The sequence below is a fragment of the Zonotrichia leucophrys genome, chromosome 1 (genome assembly GCF_028769735.1).
Source record: "Zonotrichia leucophrys gambelii isolate GWCS_2022_RI chromosome 1, RI_Zleu_2.0, whole genome shotgun sequence".
In the NCBI taxonomy this organism is placed as follows: domain Eukaryota; kingdom Metazoa; phylum Chordata; class Aves; order Passeriformes; family Passerellidae; genus Zonotrichia; species Zonotrichia leucophrys.
The window spans coordinates 116148051-116160917 of record NC_088169.1 but is presented as its reverse complement, the minus strand read 5'-3'; the positions used below and the strand labels follow the sequence as shown (position 1 = coordinate 116160917).

General features: G+C 61.6%; 2 protein-coding genes across 2 annotated transcripts; both read left to right on the top strand.

The window, feature by feature from the left end:
* Window positions 1-2383: 2383 nt before the first annotated feature.
* Window positions 2384-4875, top strand: LIPT2 (lipoyl(octanoyl) transferase 2). Its single transcript, XM_064704000.1, has 2 exons — window positions 2384-3087; window positions 3944-4875. The coding sequence occupies exons 1-2, from the start codon at window positions 2589-2591 to the stop codon at window positions 4174-4176; spliced, it is 732 nt and encodes a 243-aa protein (XP_064560070.1). The 5' UTR covers window positions 2384-2588; the 3' UTR covers window positions 4177-4875.
* A 521-nt stretch (window positions 4876-5396) lies between these two features.
* On the top strand, window positions 5397-8504 carry KCNE3 (potassium voltage-gated channel subfamily E regulatory subunit 3). The gene is made up of 2 exons (XM_064729058.1): window positions 5397-5590; window positions 7696-8504. Exon 2 carries the CDS (start codon window positions 7699-7701, stop codon window positions 7987-7989), a length of 291 nt encoding a protein of 96 aa, XP_064585128.1. The 5' UTR covers window positions 5397-5590; window positions 7696-7698; the 3' UTR covers window positions 7990-8504.
* The last annotated feature ends 4363 nt before the right edge of the window (window positions 8505-12867 follow it).

Sequence of the window (12867 nt, the reverse complement as noted above, 5' to 3'; positions counted from 1 at the left end):
ATGTGCACAGTGAATGGACAGCCCAGGATGTGCACAGTGAATGGGGCAGCCCAGGATGTGCACAGTAAATTGGGCAGCCCAGGATGTGCACAGTAAATTGGACAGTGCAGGATGAGCACAGTGAATGGACAGTGCAGGATGTGCACAGTGCATGGGGCAGCCCAGGATGTGCACAGCGCATGGGGCAGTGCAGGATGTGCACAGTGAATGGACAGTGCAGGATGTGCACAGTGAATGGACAGTGCAGGATGTGCACAGTGCATGGACAGTCCAGGATGTGCACAGTAAATTGGGCAGCCCAGGATGTGCACAATGCACGGGGCAGTGCAGGATGTGCACAGTGAATGGACAGTGCAGGATGTGCACAGTGCATGGGGCAGTGCAGGATGTGCACAGCACATGGGGCAGCCCAGGATGTGCACAGCGCATGGGGCAGTGCAGGATGTGCACAGTGAATGGGCAGCCCAGGATGTGCACAGTGCATGGGGCAGCCCAGGTTGTGCACAGAAAGTGGGACAGTCCAGGATGTGCACAGTGAATGGACAGTGCAGGATGTGCACAGTGCATGGGGCAGTGCAGGATGTGCACAGCACATGGGGCAGTGCAGGATGTGCACAGTGCATGGGGCAGCCCAGGATGTGCACAGTAAATTGGGCAGCCCAGGATGTGCACAGTGCATGGGGCAGCCCAGGATGTGCACAGAAAGTGGGACAGTCCAGGTTGTGCACAGAAAGTGGGACAGTCCAGGATGTGCACAGTAAATGGGGCAGTGCAGGATGTGCACAGTGAATGGACAGTGCAGGATGTGCACAGTGAATGGGCAGTGCAGGATGTGCACAGTGAATGGACAGCCCAGGATGTGCACAGCGCATGGGGCAGTGCCAGCGCTGCTGACGAGGGTCCCAGGGCTGTGACACACAGCTCCCCTGTCCTACGCAGGCAGGAAGGGCCCTGGGCTTTGATCCCCTGCCAGCAAGGGGGGGCTCAGCCATAAAAACAAGGAAATAGCTGGCTGCACACACGCTGCTGTGTCTGTCCTGCCAAGGCAGAGAGCTGGAGCAGCTCTCCTGGAGCTGCCTGAGGTGATGATCCCACCCCTGATGTGGGATCCTCAGGCTGGCTCCACCAATTCCTGGTGGTTTTTTTGTCCCATTTTTTCTCCTCTTCATTGAGAAAACAGCCTAACAAAGGGAAGCACTTTTCCTTCCTTGCAATAACACAGAAATTGACCTTGTCAGCCAATGTCTAAATTACCTGTCATGACAAAGGGCAAATGACCAGGGAGGCGTGTTCTGATAAAACAGTAACACACTGACTGCTCTATAAAATCAGGACATACGTATTTCATACACTGGATAAGCTGGAAGGGCTGCAGGCTGGGAAAGTTTGCTCAGGTTTTAATGGTTCACTCATTAGCGGTTCGACCAGATTTGTCCATTTCCTACATTTGGAGTAAGAAGCTGGGGTGGGAACGTTTCCTCTTTCACAGTCCCAGAACTGCAGCTCTCTCCAGCACCTCGGCAACCACGAGGGCTTTATTTACACTGCACAACCTTGAGGTGCCAGCACAGAATCACACAAAGGGAAGGGCTGGAAGGGAACTTAGAGCTCCTCCTGTTCCACCCCCTGCCACGGGCAGGGACACATTCCAGTGCACCACGTTGCTCAAGGCCTTGTCCAACCTGCCCTGGACCACTTCCAGGGCTGGAGCATCCACAATGTCCTACTTGTACCCCAGAATCCTGATTTTAGCCTGCTTTGAGCCGGCCTGTGATTGCCTGGCTGCTGTGGGATGTCATGTGCACACTCCCTGCCCCATCCCCTGCTGTCCCCCACCCTAGTGCCCTGTGTCCCACACCCTGTGGTGACAGAGGCCCTTTCTCTCCCGGCTGTGCCCCTCCTGCAGCCCTGGCCATTATCAGCCACCCATGACTTCCTTATCCCCTGTCCCCTGTCTCTCAGCCCTGTCCCTGGGCACCATCTGCCATTCCCAATCCCCCCATCCCCGGTACCCTCCTTTGGGCCATGTCCCGTGTCCCCAGGTGCTGTTCCCCCTTCTCCAACCCCAAACCCCCATCCCGTGTGCTGCTGTCCCCTGTGCCCTGTCCCCCACGTCCCACTCACCACCTCCGTGCCGTGTCCCCCATCCTCTGCCCCTGCACCCCTGTTCTCCATCCCATCCCCGTGCCCCCCCATCCACTCCTGTCCCCTCTGCCCTGCTCCCCCCTCCCTGTCCCCATCCCCTGCCGTTCCCCGCGGCCACCCTGCGCTGCCGTCCCCACCGGAGCCCGTCCCCATGGCCGTGTCCACATGACTCCGCTGTCCCTATCCTCGCCTCCCGTTCCCTCCCCGCCTCCCGTTCCATCCCCGCCTCCTTTCCGTCCCCGCCTCCCTTCCGTCCCCGTGCCCGCTGCTTTTCCGTGTCCCCGTGTCCGCTGCCCCCGTCCCCATCCCCGTCCCCTGCCCGGTTCGGCGCTGTCCCGGCACTGTCCCCGGGTATCCCGGCCGTGTCCCCGGCTGTGCCGGCGGTATCCCAGCCGTATCCCCGGCCGTATCCCGGCTGTCCCCGTGTCCCCCCCGGGCCCGCCATGTCCCCGCGGGCCATGCCGGTGCGTGTGCTGCGGCTGGGCGCGGTGCCGTACGCGGAGGCGCTGCGGGTGCAGGAGCGCTGCGTGGCGGCGCTGCGGGCGGCGCGGGGCGGCGCGGGGCGGCCGCTGCCGCTGCCGGTGCCGGTGCCGGTGCCGGTGGCGGCGGAGAGCGTGGTGCTGAGCGAGCCGCTGCAGCCCGTGTACACCTGGGGGCTGCGGGGCGCGCCGGGCGCGGCGGCGGCGGCGGCGCTGCGGGCGCGGGGCGCGGCGCTGGTGGCGGCGCGGCGCGGCGGGCACATCACCTTCCACGGGCCGGGACAGCTGCTCGCCTTCCCCGTGCTCGACCTGCGCCGCCGCCGCCTGCCCCTGCGCGCCTACGTGGCCGGGCTGGAGGCGCTGGTGCTGCGGCTGTGCCGCCGCCTCGGGCTGGGCACGGCCCGGGCGCTGCCGCCGCCCTACACCGGGGTCTGGATGGGCGACAGCAAGCTCTGCGCCATCGGTGAGCGGGGACGGCCCCGGGAGCGCGGCGGGAGCATGGAGCCGGGCTGGGCACCGGGGGCGCTCACCTGGAGAGGAGAAGGCTCCAGGCAGAGCTCAGAGCCCTGGCAGGGCCTCAAGGGGCTCCAGGAGAGCTGCAGAGGGACTGGGGACAAGGATGGAGGGACAGGACACAGGGAATGCCTTCCCAGAGGGCAGGGATGGATGGGACATTGGGAATTAGGAATTATTCCATGGGAGGGTGGGCAGGCCCTGGCACAGGGTGCCCAGAGCAGCTGTGGCTGCCCCTGGATCCCTGGCAGTGCCCAAGGCCAGGCTGGACCAACCTGGGATATGGTGGGAGGTGTCCCTGCCCATGGAACTCCTCCCAGCCCAACCCAGCCCATCCTGGGATTCCCTGGGCACAGGGCAGGGCACTGCGGGAACCTGGAGCTGCAGGAGTGGGACTGGCACCCAGGAGGGGGGACAGCACAATCTGGAGCCCCTGCAGCCCCCCCAGCCCCCAGCATTCGGCACCCCTTGCTCCCAGGGCTGGCTGCAGCCCAGTCCCCAGCCTTGCCCCTTCCCTTGCTCCCCTCCACATCCTGCACCTCTCCCTGGGACCCTGCAGCCTGGATTTGGGGCCCATTGAAAACTCCAGTGGTGTGAGGCGCTGGGGGATGCAGGGCTGGGGTGGAGGGTCTGGGCACGCTGCTCCCCATCTGCCCCAGTTTTGGGGGTCCTGTCAGGAAACTCAATGTTTGGGTTTCCCCTGGCAGAAGGGAGCCCAGCGTGGTGGGGCAGGATGTTTTCAGCGCCCTGGGCAGCGCGGTCACTGCGGGCGATGGAGCTGACGGGATGTGCTCTCGGCCCCGCAGGTGTGCACTGCGGGAACCACATCACCTCGCACGGGCTGGCGCTCAACTGCTGCACCGACCTCTCGTGGTTCGAGCACATCGTGCCCTGCGGGCTGGAGGGCAAGGGCGTCACCTCGCTCAGCCGCGAGCTGGGGCAGCACGTCGCCGTCAGCCAGGTCCTCCAGCCCTTCCTCGACTCCTTCCAGGAGGTGTTCGAGTGCACTTTGGTCTCCTCAGAGGACCCCGGGGACTAGGATCGCTGTGCTGCCTTGGCCGGGTGTGTTGGCCCCAGGGCAGCCCAGGGTCTCTGTTGTGAGACAGTTCTTGTGCCTTTGCCTGGGGACTGTGAGTGGACTGTGGCACAGGGTTTCAGGCTGCTGCTGGAGCATCCAACCCTGCCCTGTGAGTCTCCATCCCTTGGCTGGGACCTCCATGGGTACCACTGACCATCCAACCCTGCCCTGTGAGTCTCCATCCCTTACTGAGACCTCTGTGGGTGCCACTGACCATCCAAACCTGCCCTGTGAGTCTCCATCCCTCGGCTGAGACCTCCATGGGTACCACTGACCATCCAACCCTGCCCTGTGAGTCTCCATCCCTTACTGAGACCTCTGTGGGTGCCACTGACCATCCAAAGCTGCTCTGTGAGTCTCCATCCCTTACTGAGACCTCTGTGGGTACCACTGAACATCCAAAGCTGCCCTGGGGCTGTTCTCTGCAGCCCTGTGAGTCTCCATCCTTCGCTGAGACCTCCATGGGTACCACAGTCACTTGGTGGTGAAGTACCCAAACAGGTGCTTTTGTGGGGCTTTTTTCTGCTTTTTGCCCCACAGGAATTAAAGATTTGTGTGAATGCTCATGAATTCACAGGAATTCACATGAATTCATGTGGGTCATCCTTCCCTTGCTGGCGGATAAAAAGAGATTTTATATATAAAGAGAGTTGCTGGGAACTTTGGCTGCCGATCCTTTTGTCATTTACTTACCCTAAGGCTTTACCAATGCCAACCTTTTCCTCACCCTGAGCCCATGGAAAACCCTCACGTGGCAGAAATCCTGGCGCCAGGGAGGGTGGAAGGCGGCTGTGAACCCCGGTGGGAAGGCCACTGTGGATGCAGTGGGAAAGGAGGAGGAGGAGGAGGGAAAAGGCTCGCTGTTCTGGGTGCTCTCCCTGCCCCACAAGCTCGGGGCTCTCTCTGTTTTTGGCACAGCTCTGGCAGCTCCGTGTGTGAGCGCTCCGTGTGTGCCCGGTGGGGCTGGGAACGGGGAAATGGAGCCAAAAAAGGGGAAATGGGGCAGGCTGAGCTCCAGGAGGGCACGGTGAGCCGGAGGAACATGCCCGGGCAGGCTCTGTGCCATGGGAGGGCTCGGGGACCGCGGGATGAGGAGGGACAGGGACAGGGGCAGGGACAGGGACAGGGAAGCGTGAGCGGGGCAGCGCCGCTCTCCCGCCCCACAGAGCCCCGTAAAGCCCCACAGAGCCCCACGGAGCGGTCCCGGGGCTGGGTCTGGGCTGGCCGGGCAGGTGGCTCTGCCCGGGAAGGGGAGGAGGCTGGCGGCGCTCCCAGCCCGCCGCATCCCTCCCTCCCTCGGTCCCTCCCCGCCGGCAGCGATGCTCGCTCAGTCCCGCTCAGCCTGGCAGCACGGAGGGCACGGAGGGCACACGAGGTGAGTGCGAGCCCCTTCCCGCTCCCTGTGCCCCCTCCTCACAGCCCGTGCCCCATCCGTGGGTGCCCTCCTGGGACAAGCCCACACCTTGCCCCAAACTTCCCCAATTCAGCCTGCTTCAGTCAGGAAGGCAGCCAGGTCCGACCTCACCCCCGCGGTGACTGCTCAGCCCCTTCCTCCCCTTCCTCCTCCTCCTCCTCGCAGCTGGGGTGTCCTCCTGGAAGGTGCCCCCTGAGTTTGGGGCGGCCCATTTGGGATCAGCTGCCCCTGCACGGGTGGAGCTGCGGGTGCAGCAGGCAAGGAGAGCTGGTGGGGGACACGCTGGACCCTGGGGGGACAACAGTGGGGACTGGCATGTCCCAAAGGGTGGCACACCGTGTCCCAAAGGGTGGCACGCTGTGTCCCAAAGGGTGGCACGCCGTGTCCCAAAGGAGGGCACACTGTGTCCCAAAGGGTGGCACACTGTGTCCCAAAGGGTGGCACGCTGTGTCACAGAGAATGGCACACTGTCCCAAAGGGTGGCACACCGTGTCCCTTGTCCCTCCCTGGCCATGCCTGCCCCGGGGCCCCAAAGGAGGGGTGGCAGTCACAGGGGGGCTGGCACCCAAAGGGAAGGGAAATCACCAGGGAGGTTCAGGACAGCAAGATGGGGTCACAGCGATCTGTGGGGAGCTGTGCCAGCTCTGCAGCCTGCAGTGGGGCAGGACACCCAGCATGCCCACACATCCCTGGGGAAAGCACACTGTGAGCCCTTGGGACAGCAGTGTCCCCACATTGTCCCAGCCCTGGGGGGAGAGAGGGGCAGGCAGCTGCCACAGAGCCCCGGGAGATTTATCTCCTCCAGGGAACGACTGAAATTTAGGGACAAGGCTCCTAGGAATGCAGAGGGTTCGGTGCTGGGGTTCCAGAGGGTTTGGTGCTGGGGTTCCAGAGGGTTTGGTGCTGGGTTACAAAGGGTTTGGTGCTGGGTTACAGAGGGTTTGGTGCCGGGGTTACAGAGGGTTTGGTGCTGGGGTTCCAGAGGGTTTGGTGCCGGGGTTCCAGAGGGTTTGGTGCCGGGGTTCCAGAGGGTTTGGTGCTGGTACAGAGGTTGGTGCGGGTTACAGAGGGTTTGGTGCTGGGTTACAGAGGGTTTGGTGCCGGGGTTACAGAGGGTTTGGTGCTGGGGTTGCAGAGGGTTTGGTGCCGGGGTTACAGAGGGTTTGGTGTGGGTCCAGGGGTTGGTGCCGGTTACAAGGGTTTGGTGCTGGGGTTACAGAGGGTTTGGTGCTGGGTTCCAGAGGGTTGGTGCTGGGTTCAGAGGTTTGGTGCTGGGTTACAGAGGGTTGTGCCGGGTTGCAGAGGTTGGTGCTGGGTTGCAGAGGGTTTGGTGCTGGGGTTCCAGAGGGTTTGGTGCGGTGCAGAGGTTTGGTGCTGGTTCCAGAGGGTTTGGTGCTGGGTTCCAGAGGGTTTGGTGCTGGGGTTCCAGAGGGTTTGGTGCCGGGGTTGCAGAGGGTTTGGTGCTGGGGTTCCAGAGGGTTTGGTGCCGGGGTTACAGAGGGTTTGGTGCTGGGTTACAGAGGGTTTGGTGCTGGGTTCCAGAGGGTTTGGTGCTGGGTTCCAGAGGGTTTGGTGCCGGGGTTCCAGAGGGTTTGGTGCTGGGGTTATTACAAAGGGTTTGGTGCTGGGGTTCCAGAGGGTTTGGTGCTGGGTTACAGAGGGTTTGGTGCCGGGGTTCCAGAGGGTTTGGTGCCGGGGTTACAGAGGGTTTGGTGGTGGGGTTGCAGAGGGTTTGGTGCTGGGGTTACAGAGGGTTTGGTGCCGGGGTTCCAGAGGGTTTGGTGCCGGGGTTACAAAGGGTTTGGTGCCGGGGTTACAGGGTTTGGTGCTGGTGCAGAGGTTGGTGCTGGTGCAGAGGTTGGTGTGGGTTCCAGAGGGTTTGGTGCTGGGGTTCCAGAGGGTTTGGTGCTGGGTTACAGAGGGTTTGGTGGCTGGGTTGCAGAGGGTTTGGTGCCGGGGTTACAGAGGGTTTGGCCACCCTGCTCCGTGGCAGGGGAGCGCTTTGGGGTCGGTGCTGTGCCCCCATTGCTGAGTGCAGCCCCTGCCCCCGCTGTCCGTCCCCGCAGGCCATGGAGCGCACGAACGGCACGGAGCCGTGGCAGCGCAGCCTGCAGGCCGTGCTGAGCGCCCTGAACCGGAGCCTGCACGGGGCCGGGCCGTGCCCGGGGCAGCCCCCGGCCTCGCCGGTGCCCCGGGACCCGCGGCGCGACGCCAACGCCTACATGTACATCCTGTTCGTCATGACGCTCTTCGCCGCCACCGTGGGCAGCCTCATCCTGGGCTACACCCGCTCCCGCCGCGTGGACAAGCGCAGCGACCCCTACCACGTCTACATCAAGAACAGGGTCTCCATGATCTGAGCCGGGAGCGCCGGGCCCGGGGGCACCGTGCCGGGCACGCCTCGGAGCTGGGAGATGCGGCGGGGCTGCTGGAACCCCCCGGAGCTGCTGGGAACACCCCAAAACTGCTGAGAACCCCATGGAGCTGCTTGGAACATCATAGAGCTGCTGGGAACCCCCCAAAGCTGCTGGGAACCCCTTGGAGCTGCTGAGAACCCCATAGAGCTGCTCGGAACCCCATGAAGCTGATGGGAACCCCATAGAACTGCTGGGATCCCCATGGAGCTGCTGGGATCTCCATAAAACTGCTGAGAACCCCATGGACCTGCTGAGAATCCCCCAAGGCTGCTGAGAACCCCATAGAGCTGCTGGAACCCCGCAAAGCTGGGAGAATGTGACCTGCAAGCAGGTGCTGGTCCTGCAGCCCCACCTGGGCTCCAGCAGTGTCCAGGGGTGCTCCTGGTGCTGAATCCCTGCGGTGTCCGAGCTGGGCTGGCCCTGCTGCCCTGCGGGGAATTAAAGGAGCTGCTGGGGTCGCTCAGGGCTCCTGTGTTTGTCCCCTGAGCCAAGGGGCGTCTGGGGCAGTCCGTGGGGCACGGCTCTGTGCCAGAGCCCGGGAATGCTGACAGGGATGAAGCTCTGCCTGTGGGCTGCCAGGGGATTCCAGGGCGGGATTTTGGGGCACCACAGCCCCGGGATGGGAGAAATCCCTGGGATGGAGCGGGATGGGAGACATGCCCGGGATGGGACAAATTCCCGGGGTGGGACAAACCCCCGGGATGGGACAAATCTCCAGGATAGGGTGGGGTGGGACACATCCCTGGGATGGAGCGGGATGGGACACATGCCCGGGATGGGACAAACGCCCGGGATGGAGAGGGATGGGACAAATCCCCAGGATGGGACACATCCCCGGCCTGGAGGAGCCCAGCATTCCCATCCGGACGCTCTGTCCCTCTGTGGGTCTGTCCCTCTGTCGGTCTGTCCATCTGTCCATCTGTCCCTCTGTCCCTCTGTCTGTCCCTCTGCCCGGAGCCCCGGGCACGCTGCCGGATCCGGCCGAGCGGCTCCCGGCGTGTCCCAGCGCCTCTGCGGGCTCCGGATCCGGCCGTGCCGGGCTCTTTCCTGCTTCCTTCCTGCTGTCAGCAGCCGCTCTGGCCTTTTGTACCGAATGCGGCTCCCAAATGCGTTTTCCATGGGCCGAGAGGGGCGGGAAGGGGATGTTCTGGGGTCCTGCTGCCCTCCTTGGCTTTGGGCTGCCCTGGTTCGGGGCTGGCTGTGGGGTGTGAATGGCCAGGGCAGTGAATGTCCCTGTCCTTCAGCGCAGGCTGTGGGGCAGCGCCCGTGTCCCAACCTGTCGCTAATGGCATAATTAGTGCCTCTAATTGCAGCTAGATTAGCTGGCCCGCGGGAGCCTTTCCGCCTGCATTCCAAGGTCAGGCACGGCCGCAATGCTGAGCCCAAACTGTGACGCCAAGCCCTGATCCAAGGAATAACAGTGGATGTGTGCTTGGGGCAGGGCTGGATACCTTGGCACCGGCAGGGCAGCAGCCTGGTGACCATTCCTGGTCTGCTGTGCCCTTGGATTGGGCACAAACCCGGAGCAGGGAATGGGGAGCCCGTCCTGGGGTGATCCCGGTGGGATTCCCGAGGCAGGCAGGGTTTTGTGGGTGCAGGTGTCCCCGGGCACAAACCCTGGATCAGGGGGAATGGGGAGCCCTTTCTAGGGCAGATCCCGGTGGGATTCCAGAGGCAGGCAGGGTTTTATGGGTGCAGGTGTCCCCGGGCACCTGGCCCCAGCGGGAAGCGGCTCCGCTCTGCTCATCCGGCACCTGCATTGCTGGGAAAGGAAAACAAAAAACTCTTTATCTGCACACAGAGCAGGGCAACCGGGCCAGGAGGGACAGAGACACGCTGTGCTCGTCCTTTTCCTGCACCTGCTGGGGTTTGGCCTCCTCCAGCGCCAGCTCCTCCAGCGGGATGGGCTGTGGAGCAGCCAGGGCCGGGATGTGGGACATGGGATGGGATGGGGGCTGGATGGTGAGTGTGGTAGCCCCAAATCCCCCCCAAATTCAGGTAGAATTCCTGCTTTTCCGACTTCTCAGAGAGAGGGATGCATCTGGTGACTCCAGAATCTCTTCTAATGCTGTGGCCCAAGGGGGAAACCCTATTGAAGGATAGCATGCCATAAAAATTTGGGGGAAAGAAAATAAAAATGCTGCTCATCCCTAATCCGGCGGATTCTGAGGGTGAAAATCCCTCCTGCAAGACACAGGAGGTTAGCAGTGGTTACCCACCCGATCTGCAATCCACTGGCAGCTCCACTGTCCATCCAGAGGAGGGAAAATTCGGGAAACCCGGACCAGGGCAGGGGGGGACATGCCGGTGTCCCCAGCCCGGCTGGCTGCCACCAGGCCGGGTGACAAGATGCCAGTGCCACCTTGTGGCAGCTGCCTCGGTGTCCCGGTGTCGCATGCCTTGGCTGAATCCCCACATCCAGCTGGGCAAATTGCAGCTGCCTACATTTGGGGTTTAGCCGATAGGAAAACCCATCAGGCTCCTGGGAGGCGGATGTATTGGAGATTTGTGTGCTGGCACACAGCAGCAGATGGCGGGTCAGGGGTGCCTGGAAAAGGACACGGGAACCTGCGGGAATGGGGCTGCCCTTGGCTCAGCGGATCAGTGCCCAGCAGGAGCCTCAGGAGCCGCTCCGGGGCTGCTGCTGTGATGCTGATAAGGAAGGCACCAGGGGAGCTGATAGCAGCTCAGTGTCGCTGTAGGGCACGAAGGAACACAGGCGCGCACCGCTGCTCTCAAGGTGAAGATAAAAATAAGTTTATTTTCTGACTCCAACATTTATAGGTTTCCAAGAGTGACAGTGCCACCTCTCCAATGACGCTGGACAAACCAACAACTGTCAACATCAACTTTCTCCTCCTCCATAAAAGACTGCAAAACAATGAGTTACTTACAGAAAGTGTGTGAGAAAGTTCACTACAAGAATGTCAACATCAGAGAGCTTAGGAAATCTTTAAAAAGATTTTCGGCTGCCTCGGGTCCTGCTGGCTGGGAGAGGCTGGCACAGCTCACTGAGCAGGGGAAGCTCTGCTCCAGTGGTGAATTTGCAGGTGAATCCCAGCATGGGGAGAGATGAGAAAATCTTGATTCCTCCATGTTTCAGAAGCCTGGTTTGTTATCTCGTTATATATATATATATATATATATATATATATATGTATATATATATTAAAATAAAATTATGTATTAAAACCACAGTAAAGAATAGAAGAAAGGATTTCACCAGAAGGCTTGGAAGGAAAGGAATGCAATGGAATGACAATAAAATCTTGTGACTGACCAGAGAGTCCGAGACAGCCGGACTGTGGTTGGCCATTAATTAATGAGACCAATCAAAGATGGATCTCTTGCATCCCACAGCAGCACATAATCATTGTTTGCATTTCTTTCCTGAGGCCTCTCAGCTTCTCAGGAGGAAAAGATCCTGACGAAAGGATTTTCCATAAAACACATGTGTGGCACTGCAGGGAGCAGGCAGAGCCCCAGGGGTGGGCGCTGCCCAGGGCAGGGCTGAGCCAGCCTCACATCCCTGGCATTGCTGGGATTTGCTGTGTCTCTACCAGGGAGAGCGAGCAGGGTGCTCAGGAGACAAAAATAATGAAATTTTAACCCAAAAATCCTGCCCCGGGGCAGCACTGAGGGGCTCAGCAGCTGCAGGAGCACACGGGGGTCACCCTGCACAGCCTGGAGACACCGGGAGTGCTGGAAAAGCAGCTGGGATGGCTCTGGAGCTCTGGGCTGGAGCTGCACCACGTGGAATAAATGAATAAATGGTGAAAATTGCCATGGAAACCTCAGGATCTGCTGAGGTTTGAGATGTACTGCTTGAGACCAGTAACTTGCTCCCACCACGGGGCTGGTCCCAGTGCTGTGCGCTGGGTTTGGGTGTGGGACGGCCCTGAGGATGCTGATGGGGTGGGAGACACCTGCCTCTGATCCTGAGGTGTGCCCCAGCGCTCCTGGTGGCAGCAGGACAGGGGGATTGTGTCCCTGAGCCCCTGAGCCCAGTGAGAGCCCACCTGCAGCCCTGGGGACACAGCAGCACCTGGAGAGAGCCCAGAGGGGGCTCCAGGGTGAGCAGAGGGATGGAGCAGCTCTGCTGGAAAGGCTGAGGATGGGGATCGTTCAGGCCAGGCTAGAGGAGCTCCAGGGTGACCTGAGCGTGGCCCTGCAGCACCTGGAGGGAAGAGAGGCTTTGTACAAGGGTTCAGGACAAGTCTGCCTCAAACCAAGAGAGAATGGATTTACATGAGAGGTTAGGAGGAATTCTTTGGCCCTGGATCCCTGGCAGTGCCCCAGGCCAGGCTGGGTGGGCTGGGAGCACCTGGCACAGTGGGAGCTGTCCCTGTCACAGCAGAGGTGGCGCTGGCTCTGGTCTGGTCCCGATGTGGCCCCGTGTTTGCCCTGGCAGGCCCAGAGCACGGTTTCCCTGGTGCAGGACACAGAGCAGGGTTTCCCTGGCTGCAGGACAATGCCAGCAGGGTTTCCCTGGCTGCAGGACAATGCCACAGCCCCGTGTGACACTGCCCTGCCTTTGGAGCTGCCATTCCCTCCCGCTGAGCCCAGCCATGCTCCTGGTGGCTCCCAGCACACGAGCTGCAGCTGCCAGAGCAAACTGGCTGCCCTGCCCCTGCCAGCCCTGCTCCTGCCAGCCCTGCTCCTTTCCATGCCTCCAGCCCTGCCCCTGCCAGCCTGGCACCCCTCCATGCCTGGCCTGTTGGCCCTGGGCTGTGCTGCTTCTCCCTGGGCACTCAGGGGAAAGCACAGAGACCTCGGCTCTGCTTCCACCTGGGAATGGGTTTCAGCTTTCAAAACTCTTCT

Bases quoted from the DNA above. Each gene is read 5' to 3' on its own strand.
- LIPT2 (XM_064704000.1), top strand. From the start codon at position 2,589: ATGTCCCCGCGGGCCATGCCGGTGCGTGTGCTGCGGCTGGGCGCGGTG. The intron at 3,088-3,943 runs GTGAGCGGGGAC...TCGGCCCCGCAG, and splicing joins CAGCAAGCTCTGCGCCATCG to GTGTGCACTGCGGGAACCAC.
- KCNE3 (XM_064729058.1), top strand. From the start codon at position 7,699: ATGGAGCGCACGAACGGCACGGAGCCGTGGCAGCGCAGCCTGCAGGCC.